The 20,057-nt window shown below is 43.8% G+C and overlaps 1 protein-coding gene across 1 annotated transcript in view; it reads right to left on the bottom strand.

Annotated features, from left to right (window-relative positions):
- Positions 1–1,536: 1,536 nt before the first annotated feature.
- Positions 1,537–20,057, bottom strand: part of vps50 (VPS50 EARP/GARPII complex subunit) — a 159,172-nt gene continuing 140,651 nt past the window's right edge. Inside the window, exons 26-28 of the mRNA XM_033991520.2 lie at positions 6,944–7,065; positions 4,340–4,529; positions 1,537–3,405 (exon numbers count right to left, since the gene is read on the bottom strand). Of these exons, the coding sequence (XP_033847411.1) occupies positions 3,286–3,405; positions 4,340–4,529; positions 6,944–7,065 (432 nt within the window). The 3' untranslated portion in view covers positions 1,537–3,285. The remainder of the gene's footprint in view (positions 3,406–4,339; positions 4,530–6,943; positions 7,066–20,057) is intronic.

The raw sequence follows: 20,057 nt of genomic DNA, 5'->3' as shown, positions 1-20,057 counted from the left end.
AGTCTGTGTGGTTTTATACTAGTGTGTGTGGTGTTACACTAGTCTGTGTGTCTTATACTAGTCTGTGTGGTTTTATATTAGTATGTGTGTCTTATATTAGTCTGTGTTGTCTTATACTACTCTGTGTGGTCTTATACTAGTCAGTGTGGTCTTATATTAGGTTGCGTTTCTCATACTAGTCTGTTTGTTATACTAATCTGTGTGGTCTTATACTAGTCTGTGTGGTCTTATATTAGGTTGCGTTTCTTATACTAGTCTGTTTGTTATACTAATCTGTGTGGTCTTATACTAGTCTGTGTGGTCTAATATTTGGTTGTGTGTCTTATATTAGTCTGTGTGGTTTTATACTAGTCTGTGAGGTCTTACACTGGTCTGTGGTCTTGTAGTAGTCTGTGAGGTCTTAAATTAGTCTGTGTGGTCTTATACTAGTCTGTGTCTTATACTAGTCTGTGTGGTCTTATATTAGGTTGTGTGTCTTATACTAGTCTGTGAGGTCTTATATTAGTTTGTGTGTCTTATACTAGTCTGTGGTCTTATACTAGTCTTTGAGGTCTTATACTAGTCTGTGTGGTCTTATACTAGTCTGTGTGGTCTTATACTAGTCTGTGTGTCTTATAGTAGTCTGTGTGTTATACTAGTCTGTGTGTTCTTATATTAGGTTGTGTGTCTTATGCTAGTCTCTGTGGTTTTATACTAGTCTGTGAGGTCTTATTTTAGTCTGTGTGGTCTTATACTAGTCTGTGTGGTCTTATACTAGTTTGTGGGGTCTTATATTAGGTTGTGTGTCTTATACTAGTCTGTGTGTTATACTAGCCTGTGTGGTCTTATATTAAGTTGTGTGTCTTGTACTGTGTGGTCTTATGCTAGTCTGTGTGGTCTTACACTAGTCTGTGTGTTATACTAGTCTGTGTGGTCTTATAGCAGTGCATGTGTCTTATACTAGTCTGTGTTTTCTTATTCTAGTCTGTGTGGTTTTATACTAGTCTGTGAGGTCTTATACTAGTCTGTGTGGTCTTATACTAGTGTGTGTGGTGTTACATTAGTCTGTGTGTTTTATACTAGTCTGTGTGGTTTTATATTAGTATGTGTGTCTTATACTAGTCTGTGTGGTCTTATATTAGGTTGCGTTTCTTATACTATTCTGTTTGTTATACTAATCTGTGTGGTCTTATATTAGGTTGTGTGTCTTATACTAGTCTGTGTGGTCTTATATTAGGTTGTGTGTCTTATACTAGTCTGTGGTCTTATACTAGTCTGTGTGGTCTAATACTAGTCTGTGTGGTCTTATAGTAGTCTATGTAGTCTGTTCAAAGGAGAATCTAATTTTTATAGTAATTTTACTATTGGTTAGTATTTAGTTTTCGATACACTTACAACTTTAACTGTATCACTTGCTGAAAACCACTGCACTGTTAAAGGAGGCATATTGTGCCGTGATCTGGCTAGGATAGTTTGCGCTTTTTGTCTATAATAAGTTAAAATAATGATTATAAATAGTTAAAATGCTTCATGAAACACACACACGATCGCACAAGTATGGGGAAGGTGAGCACACTCACAATAAGCACAAGTATTTAATTTTAATTACAAAATTCACTTTCAGTTGAAGTCAGACCACCTCATTGAGCCAGAGCCAGGAATCATTATCAATCAATAAAATCACAAAGGGCTGCAATTAGTTAAAGGAAAAAAACAAAAACAAAAAAGACAAAACAAAACATTGGACATGATGCTCCATTTCTTTATGTTACAATTTGGTGTTTTGGTTCAAGACGATTATCCAATCAGAGAGCAGAATGACCCTCACACGGGTCTCTCATTTGGGTTGCCAGTTTCAATGCTAATGTAGGTTTAAATCTAAAATGCCTCTCTGATCTGAATGGTCACTAACTGAACCCAGCACCTGCAGCCAATCATTAATCAGTGCTAGTGCAGCCTCTGCAGCTCAGAGAGTGAATTCTAGAGATTCTGAGCTATCACATGATATATACATATACTGAGAATGAGAAAATTTTGTATGTGTCCTCTATCTGCAGGTTAAGGCACTGGCAACCCAGGTTCAGTAGTGATTCTAATACTTTTATTTAAAAGTATAAGACCGTAACCTACATACAGTTCCTTTAATAACATGTTCCCTGATGTAAAAAGAAAAACAGCTTCTAACATTGTAGTATAATTTTTGACCCACAAACAAGTTCTCAAATGCGAATTCTGATTAGAAAAATATTCATAACAAATAAAATCATAATTAAATGACAGAAATCACAACTATGAAGCCCCGACTCCAGGCTCGTTTCTGATGAGGTCATCCCAAGCAGAACATGTCACCTTTAGGGCAGGGTGGCAGCTCTAGAGCTCGGGATTGTGTCATCACACCTCAGAGAATTGTTGTTAATGATAAGGTCTCTCTCATTTTTTACCATCTTAAGGATGTGAAAAACAGAACTAGTTAATTTTAAATGATTTGGTCCAAAGTTATTATATAGTTATTATATTAAACATCTCTTACCTTATGCATCCTAATTCACCACGATGAGTTTATGAACACTTTTCACAACTTTGACAGGCCAGAACGGAGTTTGGCTAGCACTAATGCTAACAACAACTGGCACACTAACACGCACTTCAAGATTATGGGACAATAAATCTATTTTAAATTAGATGCAGACAAGTCACAGCGGACTTATTTTGACCTCAAGAGTTGTTTATACACTATATCTGCCCTGGGGCAAGACACATTTAGCTGCAGTACAGGGAATGCAATCCTCAACTGTGGAGATTTTAAGATGCTAAATACCAAATACAGCATTCACTCATTTAGTCATTCAAACGTTTTCTGACGCTATAGTGTGATAAACGTATTTACCAGTTGTGACCCAGTTTGTAGATTTGTTTCCCAGCAGGTTTACTTTTTTATTATATTGTTTTGGCAAATATATCTCTATGAAGATTTTAAATCAACATGGTGGATTTTTAACGTTCAATCCCAAGCTCTGCAGTCATGTTTGGGATGGCTTGTTTCTTCAGATTCAGATTCTTCATGTTTGGAGTGTCACCGTGGAGGTGATGTGGAGGAGATGTGGTAAATGAGTTTGCACACAAGAGGGTCCCCGTTGCTGCTCCCTCCAAAAGGCTCCATGTTCGTCCACTTAGAGTCCAGAGTTTTGGACTCAGACAGCCTAGAAAGAGACATTCCAGAAATACCATGAGAAGATGGACTTTGGGAGTGAACAGGTCCAGAGAATGTCCCTCAGTCTCCATCTCTCTTCCCTTCTCTCCTCCATTTTATCTCTTGGGGCGATCAATGTCGTCGATGGCGGCCAGAAGCTTCTGCCGGGCCTTCTTGTTGATGTGCGAGCCCAGGCACACGTTCACCAGGTTAGCCAGCTGCTTCATGGAGTACTCCTGAAACACCAACACAGCACTTTAAGCAACGTGTATACTAAAGACATGCACCAATATGAAAAGAATAACCATCTATGGACTGATGCTTTGTAGATGTGTGAACAGCTAACCCTTTATGTAAACTATAATAATAAGATTGATATAGGAAAAACATGTCCAAGGCTTAGGTTTTCCTTTTTTTTTTTTTTTTACTTTTAACAGTGTTTTACACAAATTTATTTTGTGTAAATTTTTCTCTCTTCTTCAGTCTCCTCAGTTTGGTTATTAATAAAATGTGGAAGAGATATCAGAGGTCGGGACTTGCATGGCTTGGACTCAAATCAGGCTTTTGATGAACTTGGGACTCAACTTGGACTTGAAGGCCAGTGACTTGACTTGACAGACAAGCCCTGTGACTTGAGACGACTTGAGATTTCTCCTTAAAAAACCAAAACAAACATGTCCCTCCACACGTGGATTTAACAATACCTGAAATACTTTGATATTGTAGACAAAGACTGGCTGTTGAATGTGTGCACTTGTTTTATACAGTTATTATTGTGGCACCCATGGGACTGGTGTTTGGGTGACCTGTCCATCTCTCACCCAGCCTCATCTGGCCCCCTTTCCCCTCCCTCACCCTATGGTTCTTGATGAACTGTTCCATGTCGCCCTCTGTCAGGTAGTACTCCATCCCTCACCGAGCCCCTCCCTCACCCAGCCGGCCCCTCACCTGGGCTGCCCCTCACTCAGCTCATTCTTAACCCTGTCCGTCCCTCCTTCACCCCCCTCACACCCCTCACCCTGTGGTTCAGGTAGTAGCCCGCCCCTCTTCCAGACCCTCCCTCACCCAGCCCCGCCCTGACCCTGTGGTTCTTTATGAATTGCTCCATATTGCCCTCTGTCAGGGAGTACTCCGCCCCTCATCCGGCCCCTCACCCAGCCCTGTCCTCACTCTGTGGTTTTTGATGAACTGCTCCATGTCGCCCTCTGTCAGGTAGTAGGCTTTGATGTAGGTCTCCACAAACTCCTTGTCAGGTACGGGCCTCAGGTCTGTGAGCTTCTCCAGCTTCATGAGAAACTGCTGGAAGTCCAACTGCATCAGTGCACGGCCCTCATTACTGCACTTCTTCACGTTTGCATAGCTACAAAGGACACAAGATGGGTCAAATACTAAACAGGACAAAGAATGGATTAAATACTACAGAGGGTCAAATACACAGGATGGGTCAATTATAGGGGACATAAGATGGGTCAAACAATACAGAGGACACAGGACGAATCAAGTTCTAAAGAGAACACAGGATGGGTCAAATACAGAACACACAAGACGGGTCAAATACAGAGGACACAAGATGGGTCAAATACAGAGGACACAAGAGGGGTCAAATAAAGAGGACACAAGACAGGTCAAATACAGAGGATTCAAGACAGGTCAATTATAGGGGACACAGGATCTGTCAAACACTACACGAATCAAATACTAAAGAGGACACAGGATAGCCCCTCCTTGAACCGCCACCTCAACGTGGTACAGGTGTTTGAGCACCCGAATGATCCTGAGAGCTGTTGTCTGGGGGTTCATGTCCTGGGTAGGGTCACCCATAGCAAACAGGTCCTGAAGCAAAGCCTGGGGTGGGTGCTCAGCAGCAAGCGCCTGGTGGCCGGGTCGGGCTCAGTCTGAAGGAGCAATATGAGGCTGTCCTCCCGTGGACCCACCACCTGCGGGAGGATCAGTAAGGGGCCAGTGCAGAGAGGTCTGGGCAGTAGTCCAAGGTGGGGGCCTTGATGACCGGATCGATGGACATGGAGACTGGCTCCGGGAATGTCACCTCGCTATGGGGAGGAGCCTGAGCTTGTGAATTACTAACTAAATATAGCCAACCTCACCTCCACGGTTTTTGTCCCGGTAGTGAAACAGTGGACCAACTCTATCCTCTCCATAGGGTTCTCAAGGGTTCATAGGAGTTTGCCCAACCAATACACATGTGCTTTGTGGATCAGGAGAAGGCATTCGACAAATATCCCTCGTGGTGTCCTTTGGGGGGTGCTCCGGGAGTACGGCCATTTGCTAAGGCCTGTCCGGTCCCTGTATGACCAGTAAGTCAGACCTGTTCCCGGTGCATGTTGGACTCCACCAGGGCTGCCCTTTGTCACCAGTTCTGATCATTGTATTCATGGACAGAATTTCTAGGAGCAGCCAGGGGCCGGAAGGGGTCTGGTTTGGGGACCACAGTCTCTCATCTCTACTGTTAGCAGATGATGTTGTCCTGATGGTTTCATCAAGCCAGGACCTGCAGCTGACACTAGGATAGTTTGCAGCTGATGTGAAGCGGCTGGGATCAGAATCAGCTCCTCCAATTCCAAGGCCATGATTTACAACTGGAAAAAGGTGGCTTTCCCTCTCCAGGTGGGTGGTGAATCCTTGCCTCCCCAGTGATGCAGTCGCTGTATCAGGCTGTTGTGGTGAAGAAGGAGCTGAGCTGAAAAGCTCTTGATTTACTGGTCAATCTGCTTTCTTGCCCTCACATATGATCATGAGCTTTGAGTAATGGCCGAAAGGACAAGATGACAAAATGATTTTCCTCTGCAGGGTGGCTGCGCGCTTCCTTAGAGATAAGGTGAGGAGCTTAGTCACACAGGAGGAGCTTGGAGTAGAGTCCTCGTCGAGAGGAGCAGCTGAGTTGGCTCGGACATCTGTTCAGGATGCCTCCTGGATGCCTCCCTAGGGCTGTGTTTCGGGCATGTCCCACCAGCAGGAGGACCCAGGGAAGGCCCAGGACACACTGAAGGTACTGTGTCTCTTGGCTGGTCTGGGAACGCCTTAGGGTCACACTGGAGGAGCTGGAGGATATGTCTGGGGTGAGGCAAATCTGAGAGTCCCTGCTTAGACTGCTGCCCCCCCGTCCCGGCCGAGGATAAGCGGACGGAAATGGATGGATGGACACAGGATGGCTCAAATACAGAGGACACAAGACGGGTCAAAGACAGAGGAGACAAGGCGAGTCAAATATACAGGACACAGGATGGGCCAAATACAGAGAACACAAGACAGGTCACTTATAGGAGACACAGGATGGATCAAATACTGCAGAGGACACATAGCAAGTTAACATACAGGATTGTGTATAGAAGATAGCAGACAGGTCAAATACTACAGAAGATAAAGAATAGAGGATAGGTCACATCTAAAGAGGACACAGGATGGGTCAAAAACAGCACACAAAAAACGTCAAGTGTACTGGCGACACAAGACACACCAAATTAAAGAGGACAAAAGCTAGGTCATATCTACAGAGGACACAAGATGGGGTAAATACAGGAGACAGGTCAAATACTACAGAGGACACATGGTGGACAGGGCGGGTTACATATAGAGGACAGACAACAAGTCAGATAGAACAAAGGACAAAGGACAGGTTAAGTACAAACAGGACAAACAGCAGGTCAAATGCAGAGGAGAGAAGACAAATAGTGCATAAGAGAGAAGGTAGTTCACATGTACAAATCTCCAGAGGGCAAATATACAGAGGACAGAGGAGTATAAGATTAGTCCTACCCTTCGACCAGGGTGCGGTTAGCCAGTCGGATGCAGTGCTCCCACAAGACGTTGGACACAGCCAGAGGGATACGCACATGTCTGGACACGTCGGCCAGGCGCTGGTGAAACTGTTCAAACTCCTGACACATGGAAACACAAATCAGATAACTGTTATTAAAACTAGTAATGAAACTAGACATTTGAGCAGGTATCAATACTAAAAAAGTCACATTCACAGGACAGAAATGGATCTTTCCTGAATCTGTTTAGAATGATGTTGAGCTGAACATCATAAGACACATATTATTATAAACCCATGGACCGCTATGAACCTACCTGGACCACATGGAAATAGAACACAAAGTACCAACATTTAATATTGAAAATCACATTCTATTGTAGTATCAGAATTGGTATTGAGTATCGAGTTTATTCCTTACCAACAAAAATCGTGTTTGAACTTTTAGTAATATGACAGCAAAAGTTACAGTATTTTCCGAACTATAAGTCACACTGTTTTCATAGTTTGGCCGGGGGTGCGACTTATACTATGACGCAAATTATATGTGAAATGATTAAAACATATAATTTCACATCTTCATTATTGTCACACTGACAACCGAGCGTGGGTCCTCTAGGCTTGTGTACCAGTATCTATTACTCCTGTACCATTGAAAATTGAAAATTTAAACATTACGGTAATTTAAAAGACATCTGAGAAAGACTGAACAAAAATGCCCCCTAAAAGAAACTTGTATTCTGCTGAGTTTGATGACAGCCACTCAGAAGTGAAAGAGGCGCTTCATGTACCTCCGGAGTTGTTCAGAAGCGTCACCACGGATGAAGAATTCACTGGATTCAGTCATTTGGACTGAGATCGAGAGTAAACTTGTTAAGCTTGTTTTTCTGTTTTAGTTATCTGACTAACATTAACTGTTAATATCTTATGTTAACATACCAGACACGTATTCAGTTCTGTCTATGCTTCATGTAGCTGAATAAATATAAATGTGTTACATTAGCGTGTTGTACTGATATTCAGCCTGTTGTTCTCTATTTTATTGTTATTATTAAAAGTTGCCTTTAAAGATAAAAATGTCTGTTCTTAGTCTTATCATTGTCATTTTGTCAAATAAATTTCCCCCAAAAATGTGACTTACAGTCCAGTGTGACTTATATATGTTTTTTTTCTCCATTTTTATTCTTTTTTCGGCTGGTGCGACTTATACTTTGGAGCAACTTATTGTCCGTAAAATACGTATGTAGAAATATTGTAGCAGTGTAGTCCTATTTCAGACCTGGTCGATCCTTGTTTAGCCCTAAAACTGTCCTGTAGTAGACCTGGCTTAGATCTGATGGTACTCAGAAAAACAAATCTAGAGAATACATACAGCTATATGCACAATGTATTATCTGTTCTATAACTGTTTAACTTCAGCTCCAAATATACAAAATTAATGCACAAGAATGTTTATCAGAGGAATTGGCTGTAATCAGCTTTTAAAAGAAAAGAGAACAGAAAGAAGTCTTAGACCCCTAAAAGTCTAATACCCCTGCTCTGCCCTTGTCCAGAAACTGGGTGTCTAAGCAAGTTGCCAAAACATTCAATAAAACAGAAAAGTGCATATGACAGATTAGACCACTCACTTCATTAAAACATACAGTGGGACAAAAATGTTAGCCACCAATTGTACAAGTTCTCCTACTTAAAGATGAGAGACCTGTAATTTTCACCATAGGTTCACTTCACAAAACTCAACCCACACACAAGAAAAAAATCCAGAAAATCACATTTGATTTTTAAAGAATTTATTTGCAAATTATGGTGGGAAAAAAGTATTTTGTCAATAACAAAAGTTTATTTCAATACTTTGTTATATACCCTTTGTTGGCAGTAACAGAGGTCAAACGTTTTCTCTTACCTAAGTCTTCACAAGGTTTCACGCACTGTTGCTGGTAGTTTGGCCCATTCTTTGGGCCAACTTTCAACTCCCTCCAAAGATTTTCTACAGGATTGAGATCGGGAGACTGGCTAGGGCACTCCAGGACCTTGAAATGCTTTTTCGGTTGCCCGGGCGATGTGTGTGGGATCACTGTCATGCTGAAAGACCCAGCCACGTTTCATCTTCAATGCCCTCGCTGATGAAAGGAGATTTTCACTCCAAATCTCATGATACATGGCCCCATTCATTCTTTCCTTTACACGGATCAGTAGTCCTGGTCCCTTTGCAGAAAAACAGCCCCAAAGCATGATGTTTCCACCCTCTGGCTTAAGTAGGGGGACACGTCTGGCATCGAAGGATTTGGGTCGCTGGTGATGTGGTGTGTTACTGATGGTAGCCTTTGTTACTTTAGACCCAGCTCTCTGCAGGTCATTCACTAGGTCCCCCCGTGTGGTTTCTGGGATTTTTGCTCACTATTCTTGTCATGATTTTGACCCCATGGGGTGAGATCTTGCATAGAGCCCCAGATTGAGGGAGATTATAAGAGGTCTTATATGTCTCCCATTTTCTAATAATTACTCCCACAGTTGATTTCTTCACACCAAGCGGCTTACCTATTGCAGATTCAGTCTTCCCAGTCTGATGCAGGTCTACAATTTTGTTTCTGGTGTCCTTTGACAACTCTTTGGTCTTGGCCATAGTGGAGTTTGGAGTCTGACTGAGGTTGTGTACATGTGTCTTTTATACTATAACGAGTTCAAACAGGTGCTATTAATGCAAATAACGAGTGGAGAACTGATGAGCCTCTTAAAGAAGTTACAGGTCTGTGAGAGCCAGAAATCTTGCTTGTTTGTAGGTGACCAAATACTTATTTTACCAAGGAATTTACCAAGTAATTCATAAAAAAATCCTACAATGTGATTTCCTGGATTATTTCCCTCCATTCTGTCTCTCATAGTAGAAGTGTACTTACGATGAAAATTACAGGCCTCTTACATCTTTTTAAGTGGGAGAACTTGCACAATTGGTGGCTGACTAAATACTTTTTTGCCCCATCGTAATCCTATTTAAGATTTTAATTTTAACTAGTTTGACCTAGTTTGAGAATATTGTTGTTTATAATATTACTTCCTTCTGTTGGCAGTAGATAGAGGTAGGTGTAATTCTATGAATTTAACACCATAAACAAGGGGCAAAGCCCGTCTCATTTACACATAACACACAATATAAAACAACTTTAAAAATGAATGTTAAAACTAGGGGCGGGGCAATAAACAATGATATTGTTTATCATGATAAAAAGGGTCGACAATAATTGTTTTTGGGACATTTTATCAGAATCAGAAGACTTTTATTGCCATCGTCAGTGAACACAGTTCACAAACTAGGAACTTACTTTTGTGATAAAGTGTAACATAAAACACACTGAATGAATACAAATACAAATAAGGGCATGCAGAAAGTTAAAAGATATGCTTAAAAAATAAAATAAAATACTTAGAGGTAGAGTGACCGGTATTATAAAGTGCCGAGTTTTGTGCAGATATTACAAAGCGTTCATAAGAGAAATGGCAGAGGGGAAGAAACTGTTCTTATGACAAGAGGTGCTGGTCCCAATGGACTGTAGTCTCCTGCCAGAGGGAAGTGGCTCAAATAGTCCATGTCCAGGGTGAGAAGTGTCAGCTGCTCACCCTGGACATACTGCTCCCCCCGAGTCCTGGAGACGTACAGGTCCTGTAGAGATGGAAGGCTGCAGCCAATCACCTTCTCAGCAGAGGCACAATGCGCTGCAGTCTGTCTGTCCCTGGCAGTGGCCCCAGAGAACCACACAGTGATGGAGGAGATGGGGATGGACTCAATGATGGCCGTGTAAAACTGCACCATCATCTGGGCCGGCAGCTTGCCTTTCCTCAGCTGCCGCAGGTATATCAGATCGGCATGGCGGTTTGGCTTGTGCTTGTTTTCTGCATATGTTGTTTATTCTGCCCAACAAACACTAAAGGGGGTGTTTTTAAATCGCATTTCTATAGTATAGTAGCCCCCTGAAAGAGGGCACCTAGTAGCCGCCTGAAAGAGAGCACCTGGTCCTCGTCCAGGTGGTCTGAAAATATGTTTTCAGGCACCTTCTATCATCTGTTGCCTCTGGGTGTCATCAAGAACATCCTAAGCTGGGCTTTTTTGATGAAGGAGCTGATGGTCGGCTCCCACTTGTGATCCTGGGTGATGCAGGTGCCCAGGAAGCGGAAGGAGTCCACAGTGGTGATGGGGGAGTCCGTCAGGGTGAGGGGAGGCAGAGGAGCTGTAACTTTCCTGAAGCCCACAATCATCTCCACTGTCTTCTCGGTGTTAAGCTACAGGTTGTTGCTGCTACACCAGGACACCAGCCGGTCCACCTCCTTCCGGTAGGCAGCAGACTCATGTCCATCCGAGATGAGTCCAATGAGTGTGGCGTCATCCGCAAACTTAACCAGTTTGACGGAGTCGTGGCTGAGGCGCAGCAGTTGGTGTACAGGGGGAAGAGCAGGGGAGAAAGTACACAGCCCTGTGGAGCTCCTGTGCTGATAGTCCGAGTGTCCGAGACATTCTTCCCCAGCCGCACGCACTTCCTCCTGTCAGGAAGTCAGTGATCCACCTGCAGGTGGAGTCAGGCTAGTTGAGCAGAGCGAGCTTGTCCTGGAGCAGAGCAGGGAGGATGGTGTTGAATGCAGAGCTGAAGTCCACAAACAGGATCCTGGCGTAGGTTCCCGGGGAGTCCAGATGCTGGAGGACAAAGTGAAGGGCCAGGTTAATGGCGTCGTCTTCAGACCGGTTGGCTCTGTAGGCAAACTGCAGAGGGTCCAGGAGGGGGGAGGTGAAGGACTTGAGGTGGTGCAGGACCAGGTGCTCAAATGACTTCATGACTACAGACATCAGCGCCACAGGTCTGTAGTCATTAAGTCCAGTGATCCTGGGCTTCTTGGGGACGGGGACAATGGTGGACAGCTTGAAGCAGTCTGGGATGTGACATGACTCCAGGGAGGTGTTAAAGATGTCAGCGAAGACAGGAGCCAGTTCCTCAGTACAGTGTCTAAGGGTGGAAGGAGAGACACCATCCGGGCCTGGGGTCTTACGGGGGTTTTGCTTCCTGAAAAGTTTAGTTAGGTCCTGCTCCAAAACTGTGAGGGCAGTGGGGGAGGAGGAGGGGTCCGAGGTGGGTTTGGCTGTAATGTCCATGATGGTGAGGGAGGAGCGGTGTGAGTCTTCAAACCTCGCATAAAAGCTATATAATTTTCCTCACTGGGCCACGGCTCTGTAGGCTCCACTGACCGTTGTGTAGCAATGATCCAGTGTCTTCTGCTCTCTCGTCGGGCATTTAATAAACTGTTTGTACTTGGGCAGTTCCTGGCTCAGATTTCTCTTATTAAAATCCCCCAGGGTGATCAGTAAAGAGTCCGGGAAGGTTTGCTCCACATTCAGAATCTGCTCTGCGAGCACGCGCTGGGCCTCGTGCATGTCCGCGCACGGAGGGATGTAAACAACGGCCAGAATGAATGAAGCAAACTCACGTGGAGAATAGAAAGGCTTACAGTTAATGAACAGATATTCCACGACGGGAGAGCAGTGTTGGGAGATCACAGTCACATCCGTACACCAGGCGTTGTTGATGTAGAAATAGACACCTCCACCTTTCATCTTTCCCCAGAGAGTCCCCGTTGTCTGTCCGCGCAGAGGAGCTGGAATCCCTCCAGTTGAAGCGCACAGTCCGGGATACGCTCGTTGAGCCATGTCCCCGTGAAGCACAAGATGCCAGAGGAAGAAAAGTCCTTGTTTCTCCTCATCAGCAGCGCCAGTTCGTCTGTCTTGCTGCTGAGAGAGCGAATGTTAGAGAGGGAAATCCCAGGTAAGGGTGTGTGAGTGCTGGTCTCTGAAGGCGCACCAAGGCCCCTGCCCGCTTTCCTCGTCTTCAGCGTCTCATTCTTTTGGCCAAAGAGCGAACAAAATCTACTGCAGGCACTAAGAAAACTGGCAGTAGATCAGCAGGAGTCATTGTTCTGATAGTTAAGAGCTCTTCACGGGTGTAAGAGCATGCTGACACAGGACAAACACACAAAAACAAAAAACACACAGCACACCAAATCACCAGGGTGACCGTACATGGCGCCATCTTGGATCAACCGTGATAATGGTATCATGATAATCGTGATAATCACTAACAAAGATAATCGCCATCATATCACCTGAATGTGCAGAAAAAAAATGACTTATCCACAGGGGAGTCGATGGGGAGACAAAAGGGTCTGTTGTCCGGGGCCCCTGGGTCTTAGGGGCCCAGGAACTGTATTAGAGGGAAGGCATGTGAGGCTTATTGCCCCGTGCCTCCATATTTCAGTTGATCCATAATATTCTTTGTATAAGCTATAATTATTCATATCCATAACAACTTTAATCATTATCGTGATATAATCGTTAATTGCTATTATTTTGGCCATGATAATTGACACACAATATTTTGCTATTATGCCATGTCTAGTTAAAACTTGCCACTTGTGCATCAATTGTTGCACTCTGGGCACTCTTGTTTCTTTTATACATTTTTTTTAGATGAATATTGCAATTTGAAATGTGCAAATTATAATATAATGAGCCACATGTGTCACAGTTTTTAATTATGTAGCAGACACAAGCACAATAGGTCTGCTTTATTGCTTGAGTTGTGTACAATAGAATATAGAAAATAGAAAACCTGTGTTGTCATCCTTTAACATGTGCACTATAGCGTGTCAGATTCTATGGAGGTTGAATGTTGTAAACCACAGTAATGCTAGAGTTTAATTGTCTGGGACTTCCATGGCTATGTGCTCACATGTCAGGTAGACAGGGACTTAGGCTCTAGATATATTTGTGTGCTCAAATATTCATGAAACTGCATCCAAGAAGTACAGCATTTCCATGAAAATCACACTGTCACAAACGTAGGGCTTATGGCTTATTAAAAATGCAGGATGTTAGATGCATACGGAAGAATGCAAAGGGAAAGGTCTGTCGCTAACAGCCCCACAACAGTTTAGTTTAGACACTTTCTCAATGGAGTAATTTTGTCCATGCATTCCTCACCACTTTATATGCAAATGAGCAGTGAGTACCAGTGATCAGCCTGCATTCAGGACTGTGATTGAACAGGCCTGCTCCAGCAGCACTCCGGAAGACATGTGACACGACACATATTAGCCCTGAAAATAACACTATACGATGGATGTGCAGAGGCAATGGACTCAACAACACAGCTGGGTTTGAAAATGCACCAATCACCACCTCCTATTTAAACGGATTTTACATGTGACTTAACAGTGCCCTCAGACACAAGGTGGACATATTCAAACGAAATTAAGCTTTTACAGGTTGAACAATTCTAATGCCTCACAGGAGTTTTTCATTTGGGTTGCCAGTCTCAATGCTGAAATCCTAAAAGTACTCTCTCTGATTTGAATTGGCACCATCTAAACATCAGCATCAGAAGCCAATCATTAATCAGTGGTAGTGAAGCCTCTGCACCTCTGTGAGTTCCTGGAGGTTCTGAGCTTTCACATGAGGCTTGTCCATGTAGTGAGAATGAGAAAAATGTGTATGTGTTCTCTATCCACTGGCAACCCAGGTTCAGTTGTGATCGTCATACTTTTTAAAACAGTAAGAGACGAAGCTACATACAGTTCCTTCAAAAGTAGCTCTATTTTTAGAATGAAAATGGTCTTTGAGTGGATGGCACAGATTTGATGAAAGCTGGGGCGCCAGATTTTTAAACCATTAAAGGAGATATTTAAATCTATCATGGTAGTTCCCAGCTCTTATAATCCCTTTGTCTTATTGCCAAGCGTTATTTTTGTGGTACATGCTCAGATTTAGAACAGCTTTTACAGATGTAGAAGTGAAGCAGGGTGGAGATGTCATTCTACAGTCAAAACAGCCACCATCAGAGAGCTCATACAGCACACTGCTCCTTTTTCTGGGTTTGCAATCAATAACAATTTTTATGATTAGAGCATTGATGTGTGGAGAAGTCTGATTATGTCACAAATTGCTGTTTTTACAATATAATGGGGACTAGCCAAAATGTCCACATTGTACTCAATTTTTCCCACGTATATGAACAAAATATGTCATGCCCCTGTACAGATATATTGTATAAGCAGCTCTTGAGGTCAACATAAGTCCACAGAGTACTGTCTGCATCTAATTATAAAGTGCATAAGTGGATGCCAGGAATGCCTAAAGTATGTGAGGAATAACTTTGAACCCCTGCAAACTGTTTAAGATGAGCCATTTAAAAAAAAAAATAGAACATCTTTACTTGCTTCTCCACAAACCTGACTCTTATTGGGCCTGGAGGAGGGCCTCCTGCTGCTTGTTTCCATGCAAGTGTTGTTCCTTTGCCTATAATCTTCCATAGCGTGGCATAAAATATCCATCTCCATGGAAAATGTTCCGAAGTATGGTTTTGATCTTGTATTTCCCTGGAATCATATAGGTGATGTGTCACCTCCAGACAGCTACATACTGTACCTTTAAGACAGTAAAAAACAGGTAGTCCCAGCTTTAATAACCACATATTTCTCGTTTTTCTTCACATTTATCCAGCAGTGCAGTGGAGCTGTAAGAAGAATGGCACTCATGTTCTCCTCGCTTCACAAATTACATCATACTCAATTTAGGAGATGATGACAAAGCAGGAAGGCTTTTCTAGGAGGAATTAACATTATAAGATAGATCAGAAAATAGTGCAATAGGGGCTTGTTAAATTAAAACAAAAATACACATTTAATTACTAGTTAAACTGCGTAAAAGTAAAATCTTAACAGCAACTAAACCAAAACCAATCCAAGTCTAATGTAGGGCTTGATAAGGAAAATTGTGAATATATTTTTTTGGTAAATATATTTTTTTGGTAAATTTTTCTTTTAAAATCAGTACAATACTGTAAAATGGAGAAGTCTGTGTTGATGTGATATATTTATTTTATTGCAATTTTGATATTTTTGCGACATATTGTGCAGACCTATGGCCTACCCCTGCATATAGAGTGACAGTGTTCCATCTGGCAGTGTCTCTATAGACACATGACAGTTACACGATAGGAACAAATTCGGGGTTGGGTGCACTCAGCTCACACCAAGTGACAACTGTGACTGTTGTTGAAACTACCACACTACGGGATGTTCAGACAGGTCTATAGTAAGTTGACATAAGCACCAAAGCTAGTGCTAGTGTGCGGTGGAGGGACTGAAATTTGTTAGTGCTGCTGACCTAAAACTATTGAGAAAATACCCAAACACACACAATATTTTCCTGGCTGTTTCTTATCCCGTGCAATTGAACGCCTCTCCTAGTCTGCACCTAATGTAAATCAGACTATACGGTTACATGCAGTGGGTCTGGGAGTATGTACCGGCTTCTCCAGATATTTTATTGGGACCTTTGAGATTTGATTCATGACTCCTCAATCGTAGTTCCCAAGTTTACATGCATTTTGAAAAATGTGTTGAAACTGAACTAGACCAGTTTTTGTGTTTTATTTTCATGCATGGAAACATGGTCACTGTTAAATCTCTGTAGGGGTCAGATCTGGGGAAGGCATTCTGCATGTTCTCTATGGCAGTGTTTTTCAACCACTGTGCCATGAGATATTGTCTAGTGTGCCATGGGAAATTATCCAATTTCACCAAATTGGTCTCAAAAATATTTTTTGAAAACTAATTATTGTCTGCAAATAGTGTGCCATTGTGCTGTGTCTGCTCTAGTGATTGGCAGAGTAACCATGTAATACACTTCCATATCAGTAGATGGTGGCCGTGAGGCCATTGTAGCCAAGACTTCACCAGCAGACTTAGTTCATGTGTTGGATGTTCTGCACATGGTAAACATTGTAAAGTTACGACCTGTAAAAAGTCTCATATTTGCATCTTTAAAGCCTTGCTGTTTCATACGCAGGTCCGGTGGTTGTCGCGCGGCATGTTCTTGGCCCGTGTGTATGAGGAACTAACAATGTTTCTGACAAATGAGAGGTCCGATTACGCAAAGCTGCTTGCAAGTGATGACTGGTGTGCACGGCTGGCATACCTGGCAGATATTTTTCAGATCTGAATTAACTGAACACACAAATGCAAAGCCGAAATGAAAAGCTACTTACAAGTACAGATAAAATAAAAGGATTCCATTCAAAGGTGCAACTCCAGCAACATGTCGAAAGTGGCAACCCTGAAATGTTTACACTCACCAAGCAACGGCAACATGTTAACACTGCTGCATTGTGGGAAATAATTCAACATTTTTTTTCAGCCAGAATGTCTTAGCTGAGCATCAGTTGTTGAAAAGGACATAACTTTACTGAACCTCATTCTGGCAAACAAAGATATTGCTCACATTTTCCACGGCATATCTGTGTGAGGTGAGCTTTTCAAGCCTGACTGCTATAAAAACTAAAAACAGAGAGAGACTGAGTGCTGTTGAGGAAGAGCTTCGTGTGTGTCTTTCTTCAATTCATGCCAGGATATCAGCTTTGTGTTCATCCAAACAGGCCCAGGATTCACAGAGTGAGTAGAAATATTTTATTTTATTATAAAATACTTTTTCTTTGTGCTTGATTCCTGTTCAAGACACTTTGATGAGAACAACTTTATATTGTAAATTTAGGTTTTATTTTTTTAACATTTTCTGCAGGTGGTGTGACGCGTGATTTTTTTCAATGAAAAAAATGTGCTTTGGCTCAAAAAAGTTTGAAAAACACTGCTTTATGGAGATGACCCAGGTCTCCCACCTCATGCTTGACCACACTGACAACACAATTGCACGTCACTCACAATAAAGCTGAGATTGCCAGAAGTGAACTAATGATTGGCTCATGATTGACTGCCCTTATGGAAATCTTCCTGAGAGCTGCGAGCCCTTTGTAGCCTCAGATAAAAGATGGATGGGCAGATAAATGTAGGGAATATTAAAGAGACACATTAGAGGAGACAAGCGGGAGGAGCTAAAATAGTGAAGAGCAGAGTCTTTAACCAGACTGAACCCTGGTACAGTGCTGCAGACTGCGGTGAATTATTCACACTGAGCATCACTAATTATTCAGTCTGAATGATGGTGGGAATTCACCTCACAGGGACACCCACAGATATGAACACTATACCACTGACAGAACACAACCTCCAACGGTAGTAATGACGAATGCTCAGAAGAACAGGCTTGTGTGATATGATAAAACAAAAAAACAAAAAAAAAAGTTATGACCTTTTCACTCAATATTTATTTATTAATTTTATTTTTGTCTGATTAAAAACAAAAAAACATCAGTATTAATTTCCTGTACCAATACAGGATTTAAAATCAGTACTACGTAAGAGAAAAAATGTGAAATTGCTTTTACTAACAAATGTAGACATTATAGATATGCCAATATGTCCGTTGGCTAATATATCAAGAAGATATTTGCACTTTTTAGTGTATTGGCTACCTTAAATCTCCAGCAGAGGCCAATATTTTGTTTTGGCTGACCTGCTGCCTAAAGAATAGCTATTAAAAACTAAAGAATGACTGCATAGCTCTCTTAAAGGTTTGTGGGTGAGTTTTGGAGTAAATTTAAATTATAGAATTTAAGGAAAATAATACAAATCCGATGAAGAGACAAACAACAAGGCAAGCTACGTCGCCCGGACTGGCGTTACCTGGGCCACACCCTGGAGCCAGGCCTGAGGTGGGTGCTCAGCAGTGAGCGCCTGGTGGCCGGCCTTTCCCCACGGGGCCCGGCCGGGCCCAGCCCGAAGGAACGACGTGGGGCCGTCCTTCCGTGGAGTCACCACCTGCGAGAGGAGCCATGAGGGGCGGGTGCGGAGAGATCTGGGCGGCAGTCGAAGGCGGGGACCTCGACGACCGGATCTCCGGACATGGAGACTCGCTCTGGGGACATGGAATGTCACCTCGCTGGGGGGGAAGGAGCCTGAGCTTGTGCGGGAGGTTGAGCATTACCGGCTAGATATAGTCGGCCTCACCTCCACGCACAGCTTGGGCTCTGGAACCCAACTTCTTGAGAGGGGTTGGACTCTCCATTTCTCTGGCGTTGCTCACGGGGAGCGGCGGCGAGCTGATGTGGGCTTGCTCATTGCCCCACAGCTCAGCCGCTGTGTGTTGGGGTTCACTCCGGTGAACGAGAGGGTCACGTCCCTGTGCCTCCGGGTCGGGGACAGGTCTCTCGCTGTTGTGTCGGCCTACGGGCCAAGCATCAGTGCGGAGTACCCGGCCTTCTTGGAGTCCCTGGGAGGGGTACTAGACAGTGCACCAACCGGGGACTCCGTTGTTCTCCTGGGGAACTTCAACACCCATGTGGGTAACGACAGTGACACTTGGAGGGGCGTGATTGGGAGAAACGGCCTCCCCGATCTGAACCCGAGCGGTGTGTTGTTATTGGACTTCTGTGCTAGTCACAGTTTGTCCATAACAAACACCATGTTCGAGCACAAGGGTGTCCATCGGTGCACGTGGCACCAGGACACTCTAGGTCGGAGGTCGATGATCGACTTTGTTGTCGTGTCATCTGATCTCCGACTGCTTGTCTTGGACATTCGGGTGAAGAGAGGGGCTGAGCTGTCAACTGATCACCACCTGGTGGTGAGTTGGATCCGCTGGCGGAGGAGGAAGCCGGACAGACCTAGCAGGCCCAAGCGCATTGTGAGGGTCTGCTGGGAATGTCTGGCGGAGCCCTCTGTCAGGGGGGTCTTCAACTCCCACCTCCGGGAGAGCTTCTCCTTGATCCCGGGGGAGGTTGGAGACATGGACTCCAAGTGGGCCTTGTTCTCCACCTCTATTGTCGATGCGGCTGCTCGTAGCTGTGGTCGTAAGGTCTGTGGTGCTTGTCGCGGCGGCAATCCCCGAACCCGGTGGTGGACACCGGAAGTAAGGGATGCCGTCAAGCTGAAGCAGGAGTCCTATCGAGCCTTGTTGGCTCGTGGGACTCTTGAGGCAGCTGATGAGTACCAGCGGGCCAAGCGTGCCGTGGCTCGGGCAGTCACAGAGGCAAAAACTTGGGGTTGGGAGGAGTTCGGGGAGGCCATGGAGGAGGACTATCGGACGGCCTCAAAGAGATTCTGGCAAACCGTCCGACGCCTCAGGAGGGGGAAGCAGTGCTTCACCAACACTGTTTACAGTGCGTGTGGAGAGCTGCTGAC

This window comes from Periophthalmus magnuspinnatus, chromosome 11 (assembly GCF_009829125.3).
Source record: "Periophthalmus magnuspinnatus isolate fPerMag1 chromosome 11, fPerMag1.2.pri, whole genome shotgun sequence".
Taxonomy (NCBI): domain Eukaryota; kingdom Metazoa; phylum Chordata; class Actinopteri; order Gobiiformes; family Gobiidae; genus Periophthalmus; species Periophthalmus magnuspinnatus.
This window is presented reverse-complemented; position numbering and strand designations above follow the sequence as displayed.